The 21,152-nt window shown below is 34.1% G+C and overlaps 4 protein-coding genes across 4 annotated transcripts; all 4 read right to left on the reverse strand.

The window, feature by feature from the left end:
• Positions 1 to 468: 468 nt before the first annotated feature.
• LOC117910906 lies at positions 469 to 3,295 on the reverse strand. The gene is made up of 5 exons (XM_034825090.1): positions 3,168 to 3,295; positions 2,791 to 2,865; positions 2,434 to 2,522; positions 2,225 to 2,305; positions 469 to 1,149 (listed from the first exon to the last, which is right to left on the reverse strand). The coding sequence occupies exons 1-4, from the start codon at positions 3,288 to 3,290 to the stop codon at positions 2,266 to 2,268; spliced, it is 327 nt and encodes a 108-aa protein (XP_034680981.1). The 5' UTR covers positions 3,291 to 3,295; the 3' UTR covers positions 469 to 1,149; positions 2,225 to 2,265.
• Positions 3,296 to 4,719, reverse strand: LOC117910950 (HVA22-like protein a; the record flags this gene model as incomplete). Its single annotated transcript, XM_034825126.1, has 4 exons — positions 4,546 to 4,719; positions 4,349 to 4,375; positions 4,064 to 4,186; positions 3,296 to 3,416 (listed from the first exon to the last, which is right to left on the reverse strand). Coding segments are annotated over exons 1-4 (327 nt in total), but the record flags the coding sequence as incomplete, so codon positions are not given.
• An 11,083-nt stretch (positions 4,720 to 15,802) lies between these two features.
• Positions 15,803 to 20,911, reverse strand: LOC117910905 (HVA22-like protein a). Its single transcript, XM_034825089.1, has 8 exons — positions 20,756 to 20,911; positions 20,549 to 20,575; positions 20,268 to 20,390; positions 18,907 to 19,156; positions 18,532 to 18,606; positions 18,226 to 18,314; positions 18,021 to 18,101; positions 15,803 to 16,939 (listed from the first exon to the last, which is right to left on the reverse strand). Exons 1-7 carry the CDS (start codon positions 20,809 to 20,811, stop codon positions 18,062 to 18,064), a joined length of 660 nt encoding a protein of 219 aa, XP_034680980.1. The 5' UTR covers positions 20,812 to 20,911; the 3' UTR covers positions 15,803 to 16,939; positions 18,021 to 18,061.
• Positions 15,974 to 17,239, reverse strand: LOC117910951. The gene is made up of 2 exons (XM_034825127.1): positions 17,219 to 17,239; positions 15,974 to 17,002 (listed from the first exon to the last, which is right to left on the reverse strand). The coding sequence occupies exons 1-2, from the start codon at positions 17,237 to 17,239 to the stop codon at positions 15,974 to 15,976; spliced, it is 1,050 nt and encodes a 349-aa protein (XP_034681018.1).
• Positions 20,912 to 21,152: the final 241 nt, after the last annotated feature.

Genomic DNA, 21,152 nt, shown 5'->3' on the forward strand with positions numbered 1-21,152 from the left:
TAGCTTCATTATTGAAAGAGAGAGGAAAAAAAAAAGAATATATAGATCTTCACATTCTTTGATGTTTAATTATCACAGTTGTGGCTATCATCTCTCTACTTCGTACCACTTTTAAGGAATGGTATCGATTCTATATCTTCTAGCTAAACATGCATATAAAAGAATAGAGAAGTATTAAACATCCCAGAAGGGACAAATTTTTCTAATACATACATCAAACACTAGCAAATCTACTCCTGCTTTTGCATGTGAAGATCCCATATATAGAAAAATTTGATGTTGGAAGAAAAAAAAAAACCCAGAAGTGTTTTCTTACTATTTCTATAGTCCATCCATTAAGGTTTGATTTTTCAAGTTGAGATTGAGTTTAGACAGATGTGTTAGATGATCAAACTTAATTTTTTTTTTTTTTAAGGAAAAAATTTAAATTTTGTCAGGAATGGGGAAAAAATTATATTTTTAATAGACTTGGAGAAGAAAAGCAATTGGATTCAGCCATATTTTTCCTAACAGTAGTGCAATATGATTTTATTTTCTCTCAAACATCTTTCATTTTTCTGCAAATTTGAAACTTGTGAGACCCAAAATAAATGTGGGATCGTGGATCAAAATTATTCTGATGGCCTTGCTCATTGGTCTCAAGAACTAGCACCTTCTCCTCTTGCTTTTTGTTATTCTTCTGGTTTGGTCCATTGCTGGATGCACACTTTTGTTGCTCATCATCTTTGGTCTCGTCAGGTTTCTTCACTGTTGAAGCAGCTGAGATTCCATTGTTTTTGGAATTCAGATTGTTGGAAGGACACTTCGGTTGCTCCTCTTTGGTGGACTGATCAGATTTCTTGGCCTTTGAAGCAGATGGGGAACAATTGGTTTTGGTTGCCTGGTTTTTGGCTCTCAACTGCTCAGAAGTGGCCTGATGTCTCTTCCCTTGAAGGTGGGAATTGAAGGTCACTTCACTTTGGGTTGTGAACTGGCATACAGCACAAGCCCACTCTTTCTGGACTTTCTTATGCAGAGGTATCTCGGGGGTTCTATTGTATCTACATGCCTCAATTTCTGCAGCCACCAGTGTTGCTGCCCTTTCTTTATCTCCACAACACAGGTTGTATTACTTCTAGTTTCACCAAGATTTATCTCTGTTTGTTTAACCTGAAAATGTGGCAGTTTGTAAAAGTTAACATAAAGCTGTTTCTTGGTTTGCCCTGATTAGGACTGTCAAAGACATAATCTCAGCAGAGCACATGCAAGAAATTAATGGGAAAAGGGTACTTATGACCATAATCAGTCCCTCATTTTGGTAAACCATATAGCTGATAAAAAACCACAATGCACATGAGCATGATGCTTAAAATCCTATAGTATAGTGGCTAAACATCAAGAACCATATGCAATAATTAGAATTCCAACTTCCTTAGTTCTCAAGACAACCTGAATGATGACTTCATCCGACACATGGCTTAATGATCCCTTTCCTATGCCAAGGAAGGGTGGTGTCATAAACCTGCAGATGCTGATCTCATGGATGGAGGCTGGATCTTCTTGGTTAACCAAGAGACATGAAAGCAGGACTAAGATGGATGCAAAGAAATGGATTTGAGTACTTCAATCCTTCAAATTAAAGAGGCTGACCATGGCATATCTCTCTATGATTTGAAGCAGAAGGGAATCCTTTCACCCAGCCCAATGAGCCAGAAGTGCATGGCCACGATGGACTCAGAGGAAAGAGTATGACCACTTCACTCTTTCAAGATGAGGAGGATACCACGTGCCATATATCCAATGAGATTGAAAAGTGGGTTAAGCCCCGTATGTTTAACCTCTATGATCAAGGGAATAAGAGGGTTGACAAAAGTCAGATCCCTCTCAATGGATCATCATTAAAGGTCGACTTAGGACAAGACACTAATGGTTATATGCTTCACCAAGTCATGAATATAGCGGAATACTGAAGGGACTGCATTGTCCATTCACGAAGGATGACAAAAATTACTTAAGTGGTGGGGGAACTACAAAATAGTATTGGCCATTTTCAACTTAGCTATTTTCCACTCTCATTGTGTTTCACACAAGAGTTGTGCATGTTTCTAAACTCATTCATTACTTATGTCTCAACTTTTACCAGTATCTGGAAAGCTGTCTTCAACTTGTAGCCAAATATGTTTGTAGGCCAAAATTAATCCTAGTGAAATATGAGGTGCCATTTAAGTATGACAAGAAACCTTACCCACTGTGCTGTATTACCAAATGTTATCTGTGTTACTTCCATCACTTTGATCTCCTTCTTAGCACCATTTGCACCTTCACACTTCACATGATTCAACAACAATTCCAAATGCATTCAACATTCATGTCTTAAAAATAATAACAATCATAATAATAATAATAATCCTTGTGTGAAGACAGCCTTCCTTATAAATAAAAAGGAAAACTTACCCTCTTTGCTCCATCCCCCCATTTTTTATGTCTGTTACTTTGACTACTTGGATCTCCTTTTCTGCAACATTAGGCTCTTCACACTTCCACTGAGGTGAGAAGAATCAATTGTAAAAGGAATTCATGAATTGCAAAAACATGCACGAATATATTATTATTTGAAAATTATTGATTATTTCACCATAAAAAATATCACTTAATCCATAAACTTGTTCTCTTTTTCACAGAAACATGCATAAAGTGGTTTTTCTTTTAAAACCATGGCCATTGAATCAAATGCATCACTAATTTACATGAGCAACATTTCTCTGGGGATCTGCCTCCATAGAAATCAAATAGCCACATTAGAGTGCATACCTGTTCCCCTTTTTTCTCCGGTGCTGCAGGTGCTTTGATCTCTTTCACTTCAACATTAGGTTTTGTGCTCCTCAACTGAAGCCAAAGTCATGTATAAATAAGAGGACAGTGAGGGAGAAACCTTAACCAACATGTTCCCAGAAGAGTTGATTACTGAATTAAATCCCGGGCTATCACAGTTGAATCTGATTATGCATATATAATTACGTAAATCTAAATGCACATGCATGTGAAAAAAAGAGAACACAATTATATATAGATATATACATGAATTTAGACCACATAATTCTAGATGACCTGCTATAGTAATTTTTTACTTGAACATCTCAAATAAAACTCTATTTGACTTGTTGACAATCCTACTTATAATGGCATACCTTCCTAGCAAGTAGTTTCTCCAAAGCTTCAGGTCCCTTCTCCTTAATATATTGGTCTGCTGAAACAAGAAAGTCTTCTCTGCTATGAAACTTCTTTTTTGATTCATTGAAGAGCCAATTCATGACAACTTGTGATCCATGGACAAGCATGGATGAACTAGGTGTTGATAGACAGAATATGAACCATCAAAATGCGGTATCACCATCCAGCAGATGACCATCAGCTTTATGTAAGGCCAGAATGGTACCCTGACATGCATTATATAAGAAAATAAAATATTTAAAAAAAAAAATACTTAAAACACCATTTACAAAAGGGGAAATAAATTTCTTCGAATTTCAGTTTCTGTTAAATTTATATGCATCCACTTGGATGGACTACATAAGTTCGGTTTTAACTTTTGACATCTATTATGAAAGTTGAAAAAGAAATGAAGAAAACAAAAACATTAGAATTGTGCACAGATTAGAGCCTTCAATAGGTCCAAAGATGATCAGCGTTTGCCCCAATTAAGCTTCGACTAAGAGATTAGATCCAGTTGCCCTACACAAACTTGTCAGATTCTGAATTTTCTATTTCCATTTGTTTCTCAGCAGACAAATTCCATGGAAATAAGTGCAACCATGCTTTCAAACAAGACAATTATTCATCACTGTGATTATGATATTTATATGCTATATTATGGAAGTTCCCTATAAAGATGAGAAATAAAAACTAGTAGATCCATCTTATTTCCAAAGCCGACACCACTTCCTTGACATGGAGGCCTGGAACATTAAACATCTCGATTATTTTCACAGGGAAGAAAACCGAAAAAGCAACTCCAAATTCCTTAAGGGCAGAGAAATGAAAGAAATAGAGCCACATATAGTGGAATGCAGTTGAGCAAAATTACCATTCAAGGAGCTTGGCAAAAGTATGATCAAAGAGTGAAATCAAGGAAAATAGAACCCAATACGCCACCCACTTCCGAACGTCTGAGATTGAGTTAGTCTCAATTGCCCGAATTGAAGCACATCTGTGAAGAACCGAGATGATGTTGATGATTATTAATATAATAACTAATAATCCTTTCCCTTTTCAGTTTCCCAACCCAATAAATGTAACAGAACTAAGAATTCATAGAACAAGAAAAGAGTAAATGAATGATCATATCTTGGGGTGTAAGACCAAGACTTACAGAGGATAACCCAGTGCAAACAGAGGCCTGCAAGTAGAAATCCAAACAAATAACTAACAACCAATGACAAGAATGTGGACAATTCAAAGAAAAGGGATAAAACCAACATGGAGAAATCAAAGCAAATCCCAGTTTTGTCCTCAAACATAGAATTCCACTTCATTTTCCAATGACGAGAAAATCCGTGGACAACATACCAGCCAAGAAGATCAAAGCATGCAGCTGAGAATTTGAGAACATTCATCAAACCCATCGGGGAGTTGAGGGCGAGCTGGGCTTTCTCAGCTTCTCTGGAAAAAAAAGAGGAAAGACAAAAACGAAGAAGTGAAGTGTGCTCTGTTGGAGTGGTTTTTAGCTGTTATGAGAGAAGTCATCACGAATAACTTACAATATAAATAGAATAGACCCAAAAGGAAGATAATGCCATTCGTTTGCCTTTTGGGTCTTTAATGACGATATTGCCCTTGTAATGCCATACTCGCTGGGGTGAAGAGCCATAGACACGTGCAGAGATAAAGGATCCAGACTCTAGAGTAGAGAAGTGGCTGAGTAGATGGCGAGTATGGAGGTTTAGTGTAGATAAGGAATTGGGGGAATATTCATCGTACGAACGAAAGGACCATGAGGCTTAGATCCACATGACGAAATGTGATGGGGTTAACGAAAACGGGACGAAAATTCAAAATACTTAAGAGCTAAGCGAAGAAGGGCGTGTCGGAAATGTTGGAGCTGTTCAGACTCGCTTAAGGGAAGGGACACGCATGGCAGACGACATTTCCGTAAAGCCGTCTCCCGCCTAAGCCGTCTTTCACCCTGTTGCTAATTGCACAAAATAAAAGTATATAATATGTTAGGATATGGATATAATACTTATGATATTATTGTCAATAGGATATATTTTAGAATATATATTCTATAATATGCAATCAATAGTAATTAATTTATAATCATATAAAATAAAAATATTTTATAAATAATATTAAAATTAAATTAGACTGAATCAATATATCTAAAAATGTTAAAGTAATTTTTAAAAATAGATTACCTGTTAAGGGGTTGTGACAAAACTCGTTTATTAAGGTTTTATGTTTTGTTTTTAGATGAAAAAAAGAGAGGAAATTGTAATATAAAATATAAATCCTTTTATAAAAAAAAAAATAGAGATTTATGTTATTTGCCTAAAAATTGCTCTAAAAAATATATGAAGTATATTCAAACATCAATTAATTAAATCATTTGAAAGGGCTTGGAAAGATTATACTTGAGTTGTTTTGGAATTACCATTTATGTTCGAAGGATTTGAAGGTAGTTAGTAGTTGCATGGATTTGGTGAATGATAATGATTCTATGCAACAATCAATAAGCCATGTGCATGAGAAAAAAGGAAACAAGGTTAACATACAAGCACTTCAAAGGGTTACAAGTGTTGGGGATAGATGTTTAACAACTATTTTGAAAAGGGGAAATTATGCTTCAAGGCAAATGAGTTTGATGATTGGCCTAACATTTATATAAGTTTCACATTTGAGCCTAACACCTAACTAATGTGGGAAATTGAGTTGAAGAATATTGTCACTTAATAATCCCTAAATGTCCTTGATTATTGAAAAAATTAAAAACAAAAAATACAAGGTGGAAATCCAAATACCATGTTGGAAATGGTGATTTGGATCTAAGAATGTATTAGCCTTTTTTTTTTTTTTTTTTACCTACCTTAGGTTTTGTTGACTTCACCTGTGTAGATTTGCTTTCCAATCGTCTTTACCAATATAGATTTAGTTTTAATCATCTTCACCATTATAGATTTGGTTTTCGAAGATTATCATCTTCACCATTGTAGATTGAAATTCGTTATTAAAGCCCTAGCTTGCCTTAGCTTTGGTTTTCGAAGATATCGTCTTCACTAGTGTAGATCGAAAATTGTTATTAAAGCCCTAGTTTACCTTAGCTTTGCTTTCTAAGATTATCATCTTCATTAATAGTGTAGACTTTCCCTTATTCAAGCCCTACCATGCCCTCACTTTGCTTCACCAATCTCTTAACTTCACCTCATCTTCCCATTCACATCCTTGGTGAACAAGCAAACCCTAAAATTGAAAACCCCTTCTTAAGCCCTAGGGATCCGTTTTCATAAGGCTCCCTCCTTTTCACCTCTCATTCCTGTTCTTATAGGTAAAAGGCCCACCACCAACAAAAGGATTGAAAGATGGTTCAAGCAAGTGTTACCCTAAAATCCTTAAAGTTGATTTTTTTTTTTTTTATTCCTAAAAAGTGAAAATTCGATAGGTTCCAAGCATTTCTAAGCTTTCTATATGTTGTTGATGTTTTGGTAACCTATAGTAATTTTTGGTGATATCTTTTGTGAATTTAAAATTATGAATTAAAGAGCTATTGTTGCATTCTTAGATTGGATTGCAACAAGACATCTTAACATCATTAGGCTTGAAAGCGACTATCCCAAAACTAGGTTGACTTGAAAAATATGCCCTTTATGATTTTTTTGTTTTGTTTTGTTTTTTTTTTTTTTTTTTGGTGAACTTTTAGAAATTTACCATTTATTTGCCCAAATGCTGTCAATTAAGCTTGGTTGTGCTATGGGTGTTATTTTTCAATTAAACATAATAGAATTGCACCTAGAACACAACTAAAGTCGCAAATTTATGTTAATGTGCCTCAAAGGATGGTTATTGATAACTTTTTAGTATGATGTGTGATTCCCAGACCCAATTCAAGGGTAAAAACATAATTTAAAAAAATTAATTAAATTAAATTAAATTAAATTGATAAGGCTAGAAAGATTTTTCTCCATTTTAAAAATTTTAGGTATAAATTAAAATTTTCTTATCTACTCTATTCAAAAAACCCTTTTACATGGAGATCTAAGAGATTGGACAACATAGGACAACGTAAGGTTGAAAATTTAGGGGTTTAGAATTTGAAGATCAATTTTTTATATAAGATTTTAATCCTTAGATTAATATTTTATATTCATTAATTAGTTTTGAACGCTTTAGAGTTATTAGTAAAGATTAGAAAATTTCGAATATTCAAATTAATAGATCTAAAATAAAAAAATATAAAAGAAAATTAATTATAGTTTTGGATATGGAATAATAATAATAAATAAATAAATAAAACCTAATAGTATGGAGGTTGAGAGATTTGAGAGTTGTAAAAATAAAATAAAAAAAGAGGAGGTTTTATGGTTGTACGTGCCTCCATAGTGGAAAAAAAAAATTAAATTAAAAAAACTTACAAGGTTGCTTGCAACAAGATGTGGTAGAAAAAAAAGGGTGCTTACAATAGGATTGATCTTAGGGTGGAAAAAAGATACTTGTTTAACTAAAAGGAACAAGTTTTGGAGAAATTTACTTTAAACAAATAAGTAAATATGGAAGATTTTCAAAACAAGAATCTTATATAAATTAGAAATTTAAAAGAAAAAACCAATTAATCAAATTGAAATTGAATAATAATAACAATAGTTTAATGCAATAAATAGAAAAAACATATTTTTGAGAGATTTAATTAATAATAATAATAATAGAATATTATGAATAAATTTTGGAAAGAACATAACTTTTAAAAATTTGGAAAATCGCTTATTAAATTGTTATTTATTAGGAAGTTAAAAATAATATAGGTGATATAAGATACGAAACTATTATTAGATAAATAATCAATAGTAATTTTTTTTTTTTTTTTTGCTTTTTTTTGTAAGGTGTGAAATATGTTTTTTGGGGTGAAATTCTTCAGGATTAATTGCTTCAAGGTCTTTGAGTGTTTCTTTGAGGTAAGAAAAATTAATACATGTTTTGGCCAAAAGAACATATTTATTTTTATGCATGGATCAAATATATATTTTTCATGAAAAAAATATGTTAGAACATTTCTTTTGTTTATAAAAAATGAAAATTATGGAGATATGATGTTTTTGTTTTGTAAGTTTGAATTAATGAAATAAGGTATTTGACTCTAGTTTATTTTTGTCCCTAGTCAATGAGTTATAATTGTTGACCTTATATTTCTTGGCGGGGAATGTAATTGTTTTAGATCCCACCCTTTAGGAATTTGGTTAGATGTTAATAATACTAATAGTGTTTGGTTTCGTCCACCTTGAAAGGAAAAAATTTGAGGCTAGACACCAATTTGTAAAGTCCACCTAACTTGACACCATGTGATATTTGATAACCAAAGTAAAAATATTTTGTATATATTTGATTTGAATTTGATATGAAATTGTTTTGACATAGATATGAAAATGTTTACCTGAAAAGTTTTGAATGTATTATTATATTTAAACTCAAAAGTTTTTATGAAAATGATTATATATTATATCTCCTATTTGGAATTATAATTAAAAATGTTTGATCTATGAAACTTTATTAATATTTCTTATTGAGCGTTGATCTCATTTCCTTTCATTAACAATTTTTTAGGCACCTTAATTCGGGCTAGGAGTGATGGTTGGATGAGATTTTGGCAATATTAAGACTTTTGGTTAAAACTTTATTTTTTAAAAATATTTTTTGAAAGTTAGAATTTAATGATTGCTTGAATTGTTAAGTTTGAAGTTGTTTGGACAATAACACTTTAGTTGATGTGTTAGCTTTAAAGTTGAGATTTGAAACTTATAGAATTTTATTCTACTACTTTGAATATGAATTTGGTAATTGATAATTTTCCCATTACAAAATAAATGTTAAGGTCAATTTACACTTTGAGCTTTCGACCTTGAGATGTGAAATGATTGTCATGCCCTTAGAGTGGGTCTTAGTGCATGACATGATGTATGTGGGTCTTGGTATTGAAAGAAAAATAAACAAATTAATCATTTCAAAATTTTAGCACTGTAGGAAATCTAAGCAAGAACTTTGGTGTTATGATGTTGAATTGTTCAGTTACACAAAATGGGAAGGTGTATAAGAATTGTAGTAGTTTGGCATCTAGTGTATAACTTAGTTAAGTTTGCATGCATGATCATTACCATGCACAAAACTAGTGGAAAGTTCTTGCTAAAAATGTGATAGATCATATTTTGTATAACAAGTTTATATCAATGGTGCCCACAAGATTGTTGCTGAAGATGGTCTAAAAATTGGACCAATCAATAACAAATTTCTAAAGCATAACTATGCTTGAAGAATTGTTATCGCTCCATGAAGCACAAGCCTAAACTATGTTAGGAACCCTGGATTACTCCATTCCTATGCCCTAGATCTCATAAGGTGCATTCATCTATCCCTAGGCATCTCTAAATTTATCGCAACGGAAACATATGACTATAAAAACCACTATTAACTATAGATTTAGAGATACAGTATTCATACTATGAAACCAAGGTTTGGTTAATCTTAGTTTTGATGATAACAAAACAAGGTTTAGAACTAATGATTATATTTTAAGTGTGACTAGGCAAGATGATTTCCAAAGTGGAAATCACAAAGATAAAATCAATAAGAAGAAGAAGACCTTAAAGATAAGTGTTTTTCAAGACCTAAGCCTCATAGGATCTCTTTGTAAGGTTGTTGGTGCATTGGGTTTTTCATGCATTACATTCTTTACTTATACACTAAAATCATTCAAGAGTTATTTTGTTTTAAATATTTTAAAAATTGGATGATTTCATGTTTTCAACTAAAACCTTATGTCAAATGCTTTCCAAACTTGTTTAAAAGGTTTTAAGTTGAAAATGATGGTTGTTGAGCAAAAAATGACTCAATTGGTTGAATCGAATGAGGAATTAGCCGACCTATTCAACTTACTCGGTTGAAGGGTGCAAAAACCTTATCTCTTTTCCAGAATGCTTATTCGATCAATCAAGGTTGAACTTCATCTGGTCGAGTACCAGTCAAGGGGCAGTCAAGGTCCAATGGTCACCTATCATACATTAAATGCTAACGGCTAGTGAACTGGTCTAACCAGAGCTTGACCGGATGAACCCCCAACAGGTAGTTTGGCTTTTCTCTTCTATAAAAATGTTTCAATCTTTATTGTTTCAAGAGTTTAACCTTCTTAAACCTTTCTTGAATATATTTAAGCCTTAGGGGAGTGTTTTTTAGTACACAATGTTTTAAAACTTACATATCATTAGTGCATCATTCAATCATAGTTTATCTTGTATCATTTGAGGCTAAAGTTTTATACTAAGATTTTGTGAGATTATTTATGAGAAAATAAAGGTTATGTCTAATTAAGAAAAACACCTAAAAGAGGAGGAGGGGAGGGGGGGAGGGTTTTATAGTGGTTCGACACTTCCTTGCCTACGTCGACTCTCCTCAATCTCCTAACCGAGTGAGGGTTCCACTAACTTGAAGCTTCAACCAAGCTTCCAATCTTCTTACACTTGGATTCCAGCTCCAATGGGCTCTTACACAATCTCTTCAAGATTTAAACCTCTTGAAGGCTTTAACACTTGGTTTTTACAAGAATGAATCCCTCAACCTAACTTAAGGATAACTCAAATACAAGACAAAGCTAGGATGACACACAAGAGTGCACTAAAGGATATGCAAGTGATGATTTAATGCACTAAGAAAGAAATGAGAGCTTTTTGATCAAGAACAGATAGGTAGACAATTGATTGCAAGTGTTCTCTCGTCAATAAATGGAGCTCTCAATTTATAGGTTTCTAAACTCGGGAGCTAAAAACAACAAAAGGTAACCTCGACCGGTCGAGCTAGGGATTGACCGGTTCACTAGCCGTTGGAGAATTTAATGCTTGATAGGTTACCGTTGCCTCGACTGGGAAGAGAAGGCTACTGGGAGAGAGAGAAAACTTTGTGCATTCCTCAACCAGACCTCAACCGGACAAGGGCAACTGGTCGACCGGTTACCCAACCGGTTAAGTCGGTTGGCCATAGCCTCGACCGGTTGAGCCTTTTGGCCTCGAAAACCTATCTTTTTCAATTCCTTTCTTTTCTAACACTTAGGCAAGGTTTTTAGGTGAATTATTATGCCAATTTTAAAACATTTTGCCTAAGGTACATTTGTTAAAACTCGGGTTTTAATGAAATCGAAGTTTTAAAGAATAAACCGAGTTTTCTAAATTGCATGAAACAGTATGAAAATCCTAAGTGCACTCATGCATTCATCTTACATTAGTTTCCTATGATCACAAGTCTTCCAGACGTCTCGATCTTGTATCCATTTGGTCATTTGATGAATTTTCGAGTTTATGCCTGAGATTCTTAACCATTAAACCAATTAGTCATTTAACCATGGTTTGTTATCATCAAAACCTGATTAGGAGAGCCCTTGGGCTAACAATTTCCTATCTTCATTTATAAATCTTTGAGATGAAAAATCTAAGTGTGAGGTATCACTTAGGGATTCTCAAGTGTGAGGTATCACTTAAGGGGTTGTTCAAGAGTAAGGTATCTCTTGAAGATTGTAAAAGATGCTTAGAACTAAAATTTCAAGAGGTTTGATTGGAACCATAATCCAATTGTATTGCTTGAAGGCTTGGGTTGGAAGCCTTGAATTAGTAGAACCTCAAGTTTGGGATTGAAGCTAAAGGAGAATGGATGAAGGTCGGGTTGCACTGAACCGCTATAAAAATCTTGTGTTTATATTCTCTCTTCCTTACCCTTTTACTTTATATGCAATTGTTTTTATATGGTTTTGCTATATATTTTGCATATAATTGTCTCTTGCATTCACATAATTTAAATTTGCAAAAAAAAAATCATCACCCTATTCACCCCTTCTGTAGGATGATTACCTTAGGTTGAATTAACCAAATTTTATAACACATACATGTGATTTAGATGTTCCCAGATCAAAATCTATCCAACGAAGAAGAAGCCTAAGGAGTTCAAAGGTCTCATACACCCAAGATCTTTCGTTCGATGACTCGATCCACGATCTTGGCATACCAAAGTGTGGGCAGTGGAAAGGAGGAAGCTTTGGCTCTCTCTATTTTTCTAAAAGTGGAAGATGACTAACTAAAAGTCATTAGAAAACCCTAACCCATAAGGGGGCATTTATACGGTTACCCACTAGGCTTAAGTGACTTGAACCCATCAAGGCTTGGGTCACTTAATCTAGCCCTAACATGTCTTAATTGATTAATTAACCACATAAGACCATCTAATTAATCAATTAGTCCAATCTAGAGACCTTATTTATTATCCCCTATGCAACCTTGTGTAATTACCAAAATGCCCTTATGCATAAGAATGAACCTAAAGCCAATCCAACCCTCATAAATTGTGTCATCATGGTATATAAGCTCAGAGTGGGGACCATTGAGACCCATAAGAGTACTGACTACCTCATAATCCAATTTTGAAGTTGATTCAACATTCTACTAAAGAGAATCAACTGTACTCCAGTACCTTATGTAAATAACAACGAGACAAAGCTCACATTCATGACCTACTATCCACTATATGTAGATTCCCCATGAAACTAGTGTCTATAATCTAACAAGATAGTGTTATCACCTATCAATATTATCTCTCAAATCCTTGAGTTATAAATCTCACTTATTATGTGATCAATTGACATACTCTAACTCCAAGGAGCATATGTCAAATTCCACTAAAGGAATTACTGTGGCCACAAATTTCATGATCACATGTTCTTTGGATCACTCAAAGGGACACACCATCTCAATCCCATGACATATCATGGTGTCTCTATTGAGAATGCCTATTATAACCAGCCTCCATCAACAATGACCTAATCCATAGGGATATATGACTACTTTAGGGTCTCGCCCATAGGTCAAAACTTTTTATTGATTTTGACACAGGTTCAATGTCCTCTCAAGGTTGAGAGTCCATGCAGTATAGTAACTTGGTGAATCATGACAATTGATAGCCTTGAGTCATGATTCACCATAGGTCCTGTCCAATGTGCATCATATACACTAGTACGCTCACCATAGGAAACCCATCCCAACTGCCAAGACAAGTCATCCCTTCGATTAGGAGGTGGTGCACTGTAGTCTCTACTAGATTGCCCAAATCCATGAAATGACTATGGATAACTCATCTACTTACAAGGAACCCATAGCTTGTATCTTCTATGCAACTCCTAATGCCCCTAAATCATGTACAATGTAAGAGATATGAATTGAATGTTTAAATCAATGTTGATACACAAAAAGGATAGTAAGGGGATAATTAAGTTTAACTTTATTACATCATGTCTTGCTTTTAAGGGCTCAATCCCAACAAACTACACATCGCTTCCAACCCATATGAGCTTAAATTACCTACGACACAAAAAACAAAAAAAATAAAATAAAATCCACCACATTGAAAACCTAAAAATTCGACTTAAGTAAAAGTTATGACATGCTTACAAGATTAAAATCTTTAGTCTTGGCAAAAGTTAGAGAACTAAAAAGAAAAAAAAAAAAAAAAAAAAACCTTGTTTGCTAAATTGAAAACTTGGAAAGGCGACCTAGGCAAAAGTTAGGACATGCTCACAAAATTAAGATCTTTAGTCTTGGCAAAAGTTAGAGCACAAAAAAAGAAAAAACAAATTCTTGAACTGCATTGTGACTATGTTAGGACTTGATCCCATCCTAGATACGTAAGTAGCTTAGAAATTCATTCCAAGTTCAATCACATAAAAAATAAAAATAAAAAATAAAAAATCTTTTTCTTAAACTACTTTATGACTTTATCTCAGCCTGAGTATGTATGCAACTTGGACATTCATTCCAAGTTCAGTCACATAAAAAAAAAAAACTTTTTTTTTCTTAAATTATAACTGAACTGATGAGAGAACACAAAACGACTGAGGGAATTCTCAAGGACCAAAGAGGTATTTATGTGGCAGTTAAGTGTTCTTTAGGTTCTTCTAACCAAAATAAGAAGAACATTATAGAATTCACCAACCAGAAGGGAAAGTTCAAGGGCAAGAGTAAGGGTCATGACAAGTGTTTCCTTTGTGGTAAAAAAGGCCATTAGAAGAAAGAATGCCCTTAGTTCTTGAAGAGACAGTCAGGTATGCATCATTCTCTTTTAGTTGAATCATGTTTAGTGTTAGATTCCACTAACTCTTGGTGGATAAATTTTGGAGTCATTGATCATGTTTATAATTCTTTATAGGGGTTTTAGCTAAGGGAAAGATTGAATGATGGGGATGCGTACCTAACATTAGCTTTTGAAGCAAGAATTGTTGTACAGGCAATGAGATGTACCCTTATCTTAGATGATAGTTGTCTTCTAAAGTTAAAAGATTGTCTTTATGTTTTTGAGTCTAGGAAGAATTTGATTTTGGTTTCTAATTTTTGTAAATAGAGTTTATCATAAGCTTAAATTATGACTAAAAACTTAAGTTGTTTGTTTGATAGTCAAATGGGTAGAATTTTAATAGTTATATGTCTCAATAACAATTTATAATTTTTAACTAAAATAAAATATATATTTTATACCTATTTATTATTTCACTTAATGTTGTAATTATAAAATAATTAATGAAATATAAAATATTTCAAGTTAATTAGTTATTTAATATTTTAGTAATATGATTTCATAATTGAAAAAATATATTTAATTTTTATAATTTTTAAATATATAAAATTAATAAATTTATAAAAGATGAACATGTCATAAATGGATTCGATTATAAATATATTATTTTGACACAAATAAACAAAAGATTTAGATGGACTGAATAAATAAATCCAAATACGACACGGTTATTATAACATAATTACAATATAATTACGAATAAGTCTCATTCCAAACCTTCAAATTTGTGTGAATTAAGAGTGGTGTTGTTGGGTGATGTGAAAATTAAGGAGAAAAGAAAAGGGAAAAATCATAACCCTTGTCCTCAAATGCTTCCTATAGCTACATTAATAATTTAATATGGTCCCTATTTTTGAAGATTGGGTATTCTTTTACGAGGTCCCATGTATGGGCCATATTAGTGTGGTGGCCCAGCCGTTCCTTTTGTACATGAGTTCATGGGTGTAGTGATTTGGGCTGAACTGGACTTCAAAGATCATTTCAAAATTTTGAAAGTCAAACTCAAAGAATTGGTGACGTGGCGATAAATATCGGCAACTAATTGATAAAAATAATAGTAAAATATTGATATATTGCCAAAAAAGAAATAAATTTGACAAACACTTAAAATACCGTATTTGGTATAAGAGAATGAAGAGTAGGAATGCATTTGGATAACTTAAATGAATATTTTAAAATTACTATTTTACCCTTATATTTTGGTTAGGTTTTTATGACTTTGTATGATTAATTTTATTTATTGAGTAAAAATTATTTTTCTTAAGCTTATTATTTTTTTTAAAAAAAAAAACCTTTCAACCCATATTCTTCTAAAATAAAAATAAAAAATCATTTTAAATTAAATGTAAGAGTATTATTATCAATCTATTTTTTAATTCATACTTTCATTATTATCAAACACTAAAATCAAAACAAATAATCATTTCAATCTTACATTCCAAAATACATCCAAACACAATAATTGAAATTATCAAATTCATCTTTATTCAGAAAAAAAATAGAGGCATGGACATGGAAATACTGTTTTTACTTCATACAACAAAATAGAGGCATCTGTGACCACCACCCACTGGCCTGTATGCTTCTAACTAAAACCATTTGTAAGTATCAATAATCTGAAGAAACATGCAAATCAGGTATCCCCCTTCTTCTCTAAGTGCTTCCTCCCATTCAGATGAAAGGCCATGTTGCGCTCACTCTTGCAGGTTACATTACATGCCCCACACCATAATCTTAACTGGTCCTTGATCTGATCCAAGTGACTCTTCCCATTTAGGTGAGAATCCATGTCCACCTTGCTGTTGCAACTCACACTACAGATACTGCACCATAATCCTAACCGTTCCTTCAGCTGCTCCAAGTGCCTCCTCCCATTTCGGTGAGAGGCCATATCAACCTCACTGCTGCACCTTACATTGCAGTTACTGCACCATAATTCAGACAGCTGCTTTATCCTATCAAAGTGCCTCCTTCCATTGAGATGAGAGGCCATTTCAAGCTCCCTTGTGCAGCTTACATTACAGATATTGCACCATGATCTCAACTCTTTCATTCCATCACCAGTTTGCCTTAAGTTCTTCTGATGGCCTTGCTCATTGGTCTGTACCTCTTGCTTTTTGTTATTCTTCTGGTTCGGTCCATTGCTAGATGCAGACTTTTGTCGCTCATCATCTTTGGTCTCATCAAGTTTCTTCACTGTTGAAGCAGCTGAGATTCCATTGTTTTTGGAATTCAGATTGTTGGAAGTACACTTCGGTTGCTCCTCTTTGGTGGACTGATCAGATTTCTTGGCCATTGAAGCAGATGGGGAACAATTGGTTTTGGTTGCCTGGTTTTTGGCTCTCAGCTGCTCAGAAATGGCCTGATGTCTCTTCCCTTGAAGGTGGGAATTGAAGGTCGCTTCAGTTTGGGTTGTGAACTGGCACACAGCACAAGCCCACTCTTTCTGGACTTTCTCATGAAGAGGTATCTTGGGGGTTCTATCGTCTCTACATGCCTCAATTTCTGCAGCCACCAGTGTTGCTGCCCTTTCTTTTATCTCCACAGCACAGGTTGTATTACTTGTAGTTTCACCAAGATTTATCTCTGTTTGTTTAACCTGAAAATATGGCAGTTTGTAAAAGTTAACAGAAAGCTGTTTGTTGGTTTGCCCTGATTTGGACTGTCAAAAACATAATCTCAGCAGAGCAAATGCAAGAAATTAATGGGAAAAAGGTACTTATGACCATAATCAGTCCCTCATTTTGGTAAACCATATAGCTGATAAGCAACCACAATGCACGTGAGCATGATGCTTAAAATCCTATAGTATATTGGCTAAACATCAAGAACCATATGCAATAATTAGAATTCCAACTTCCTTAGTTCTCAAGATAACCTGAATGATGACTTCTGTCATCTGACACACGGCTTAATGATCCCTTTCCTATGCCAAGGAAGGGTGGTGTCATAAACCTGCAGATGCTGATCTCATGGATGGAGGCTGGATCTTCTTTGTTATCCATGAGACATGAATGCAGAACTAAGATGGATACAGAGAAATGGATTTGAGTACTTCAATCCCTTGAATTAAAGAGGCTGACCATGGCATATCTCTCTATGATTTGAAGCAGAAGGGAATCCTTTCACTCAGCCCAATGAGCCAGAAGTGCATGGCCACAATGGACTCAGAGGAAAGAGTATGACCACTTTACTCTTTCAAGATGAAGAGGATACCACGTGCCATATATCCAATAAGATTGAAAAGTGGGTTAAGCCCCCTAAGTTTCACCTCTATGATCAAGGGAATAAGAGGGTTGAAAAAAGTCAGACCCATCTCAATGGATCATCATTAAAGGTCGACTTAGGGTAAGACACTAATGGTTATATGCTTCACCAAGTCATGAATATAATGGAATTACTGAAGGGACTGCATTTTCCATTCACAAAGGATGACAAAAATTACTTAAGCGGTAGGGGGAACTACAAAATAGTATTTGGCCATTTTTCAACTTAGCTATTTTCCACTCTCATTGTGTTTCACACAAGAGTTGTGCATGTGTCTAAATTCGTTCATTACTTATGTCTCAGCTTTATCAGCATCTGGAACTCTGTCTTAACTTGTAGCCAAATAGTTTGTAGGGGCAAAATTAATCCTAGTGAAATATGAGGAGCCATTTAAATATGACATGAAACCTTACCCACTGTGCTGTACCACCAAATGTTCTCTGTGTTACTTCTGTCACTTTGACCTCCTCCTTAGCAGCATTAGGCCATTCACACTTCACATGATTCAAGGACAATTCCAAAATCATTCAACATTCATGTCTTAAAATAATAACAATAATAATAATAATAATCCTTGTGTGAAGACAGCCTACTTTATAAATAAAAAGCAAAACTTACCCTCTTTGCTCCATCCCCCCATTTTTTATCTCTGTTACTTTGACTACTTGGATCTCCTTTTGAGCGACATTAGGCTCTTCACACTTCCACTGAGGTGAGAAAAAAGGTGAGAAGAATCAATCATAAAAGGAATTCATGAATTGCAAAAACATGCACGAATGAATTATTATTTTGAAAATTATTGATTATTTCACCATAAAAAATATCATTTAATCCATAAACTTGTTCTCTTTCTCACAGAAACATACATAAAGTGGTTTTTCTTTTAAAACCGTGGCCATTGAATCAAATGCATCAGTAATTTACCTGTTCCCCTTTTTTCTCCGGTGCTGCAGGTGCTTTGATCTCTTTCACTTCAACATTAGGCTTTGTGCTCCTCAACTGAAAAGTCATGTGTAAAGAAGAGGACAGTGAGAGAGAAACCATAACCAACATGTTCCCAGAAGAGTCGATTACTGAATTAAATTCTGGGCTATCACAGTTGAATCTGATTATGCATATATAATTATGTAAATCTAAATGCACATGCATATGTGAAAAAATGAGAACACGATTATATATAGATATATACATGAATTTAGACCAAATGATTTTAGATGACCTGCTATAGTCATTTTTTACCTGAACATTTCAAATAAAACTCTGTTTGACTTGTTGATAATCCTACTTATAATGGCATACCTTCCTAGCAAGTAGTTTCTCCAAAGCTTCAGGTCCATTCTCCTTAATATATTGGTCCGCTGAAACAAGAAAGGTTTCTCTGCTATGAAACTTCTTTTTTGATTCATTGAAGAGCCAATTCATGACAACTTGTGGATCCATGGACAAGCATGGATGAACTAGGTGTTGATAGACAGAATATGAACCATCAAAATGCGGTATCACCATCCAGCAGATGACCATCAGCTTTATGTAAGGCCAGAATGGTACCCTGACATGCATTATATAAGAAAATAAAATATTTAAAAAAAATACTTAAATCTCATGATGACAAGGCAAATAGAAAAATGATCACAAAATCATCTGATCTTCCAGGGAAAAAACAAAACTACACAGACTTTTTAAACACCATTTACAAAAGGGAAAATAAATTTCTTCGAATTTCAGTTTCTGTTAAATTTATATGCATCCACTTGGATGGACTACATAAGCTCGGTTTTAACTTTCAATATCTATTATGAAGAGTTGAAAAAGAAATGAAGAAAACAAAAACATTAGAATTGTGCACAGATTAGAGCTTTCAATGGGTCCAAAGATGATCAGCATTTGCCCCAATTAAGCTTCAAGTGAGAGATTAGATCCAGTTGCCCTACAAAAACTTGTCAGATTCCGAATTTTCTATTTCCATTTGTTTCTCAGCATCCAAATGATGCATACAGCTTAATTTGATTTCAAGGCAGGCAAATTCCATGGAAATAAGTGCATCCATGCTTTCAAGTTCCCTATAAAGATGAGACATAAAAACTTGTAGATCCATCTTATTTCCAAAGCTGACACCCTAAAAGAAGAAAACCACCTCCTTGAACTATCAAAAAGTGTACAATTTAGTTAATAAATTACCTGGACTTATGTTTTGTGTTCCAAGTAGCACAATAAGGTAGGTCGGGTGCACCCGCATTTTCAAAGAAAAATTTTCCTTAAACAAGAAAATCACATTCCACGTTTATATTTCATTAATTTCTGACATATCCACAATGATCTTGAAATTGAGAATAAATCCCAAATTAGCTTGAAAATTCCATGAACTCAGCCAAACACAAACACCCTTCAGACCATTTATCCAAATGAAAATTATTGTACTTTAAAAAAACAAAAATAAACCACTTCTTTTTCAAATGTTATAACCTTTCTGCTGATCAGATTGTGGGCATTAGTCAAAGCAGAGAAATGAAGGATATAAAATACATGGAGGCCTGGAACGTTAAACATCTCGATTATTTTCATAGGAAAGAAAACTGAAAAAAGCAACTCCAAATTCCTTAAGGGCAAAGAAATGAAACAAACAGAGTCACATATAGTGGAATGCAGTTGAGCAAAATTACCATTCAAGGAGCTTGGAAAAAGCATGATCAAAGAGTGAAATCAAGGAAAATAGAACCCAATACGCCACCAACTTCCGAAAGTCTGAGATTGAGTTAGTCTCAATTGCCCGAATTGAAGCACATCTGTGAAGAACCGAGATGATGTTGATGATTATTACGATAATAAAGAATAATCCTTTCCCTTTTCAGTTTCCCAACACAACAAATGTAACTGAACTATTCGTAGAACAAGAAAAGAGTAAATGAATCATCATATCTTGAGGTGTAAGACCAAGACTTACAGAGGATAACCCAGTGCAAATAGAGGCCTGCAAGTAGAAATCCAAACAAATGACTAACAATCAATGACAAGAATGTGGGTAATTCAAAGAAAATAGATAAAACCAACCGGGAGAAATCAAAGAAAATCCCATGTTTGTCCTCAAACAGAGAATTCCACTTCATTTTCCAAAAATTTCCAATGGCGAGAAAATGCGTGGACAACATACCAGGCAAGAATATCAAAGCATGCAGCTGAGAACTTGAGAACATTCATAAAACCCATCTGGGAATTGAGGGATGAGCTGAGCTTTCTCAGGTTATCTGTAAAGAGAAAGAGGAAAGAAAAAAAAAAGAAGAAGATTCTTGAAGTGTGCTCTCTTGGAGTGGTTTTCTTTAGTTTTTATAAGAGACGCGGGAGAAGTCAAGCACGAATACTTACAGCATAAATAAAATAGACCAAAAGGAAGACAATGCCATTGGTTTGCCTGTTGTGTCTTTAATGACGATATTGCCCTTGTAATTCCATACTCGCTGGGGTGAAGAGCCATCGACACTCGCACAGATAAAGCATCCAGACTCTAGAGCAGAGAAGTGGTTGAGTAGATGGCGAGTATGGAGTTTCAG

Source organism: Vitis riparia, chromosome 3 (assembly GCF_004353265.1).
Source record: "Vitis riparia cultivar Riparia Gloire de Montpellier isolate 1030 chromosome 3, EGFV_Vit.rip_1.0, whole genome shotgun sequence".
NCBI lineage: Eukaryota > Viridiplantae > Streptophyta > Magnoliopsida > Vitales > Vitaceae > Vitis > Vitis riparia.

Coding starts and splice junctions, on each gene's coding strand:
- LOC117910905 (XM_034825089.1), bottom strand. CDS start 20,811: ATGGGTTTTATGAATGTTCTCAAGTTCTCAGCTGCATGCTTTGATATT. Junction 20,391..20,548: donor TTTGCACTGGGTTATCCTCT/GTAAGTCTTGGT, acceptor GGTTCTTCACAG/ATGTGCTTCAATTCGGGCAA. Junction 18,102..18,225: donor GGGGGGATGGAGCAAAGAGG/GTAAGTTTTGCT, acceptor AATCATGTGAAG/TGTGAATGGCCTAATGCTGC.
- LOC117910951 (XM_034825127.1), bottom strand. CDS start 17,239: ATGACAGAAGTCATCATTCAG. Junction 17,003..17,218: donor TGACAGAAGTCATCATTCAG/GTTATCTTGAGA, acceptor TGTTTTTGACAG/TCCAAATCAGGGCAAACCAA.
- LOC117910906 (XM_034825090.1), bottom strand. CDS start 3,290: ATGAATTGGCTCTTCAATGAATCAAAAAAGAAGTTTCATAGCAGAGAA. Junction 2,866..3,167: donor AGAAACTACTTGCTAGGAAG/GTATGCCATTAT, acceptor CTTTGGCTTCAG/TTGAGGAGCACAAAACCTAA. Junction 2,523..2,790: donor CGGAGAAAAAAGGGGAACAG/GTATGCACTCTA, acceptor TTCTCACCTCAG/TGGAAGTGTGAAGAGCCTAA.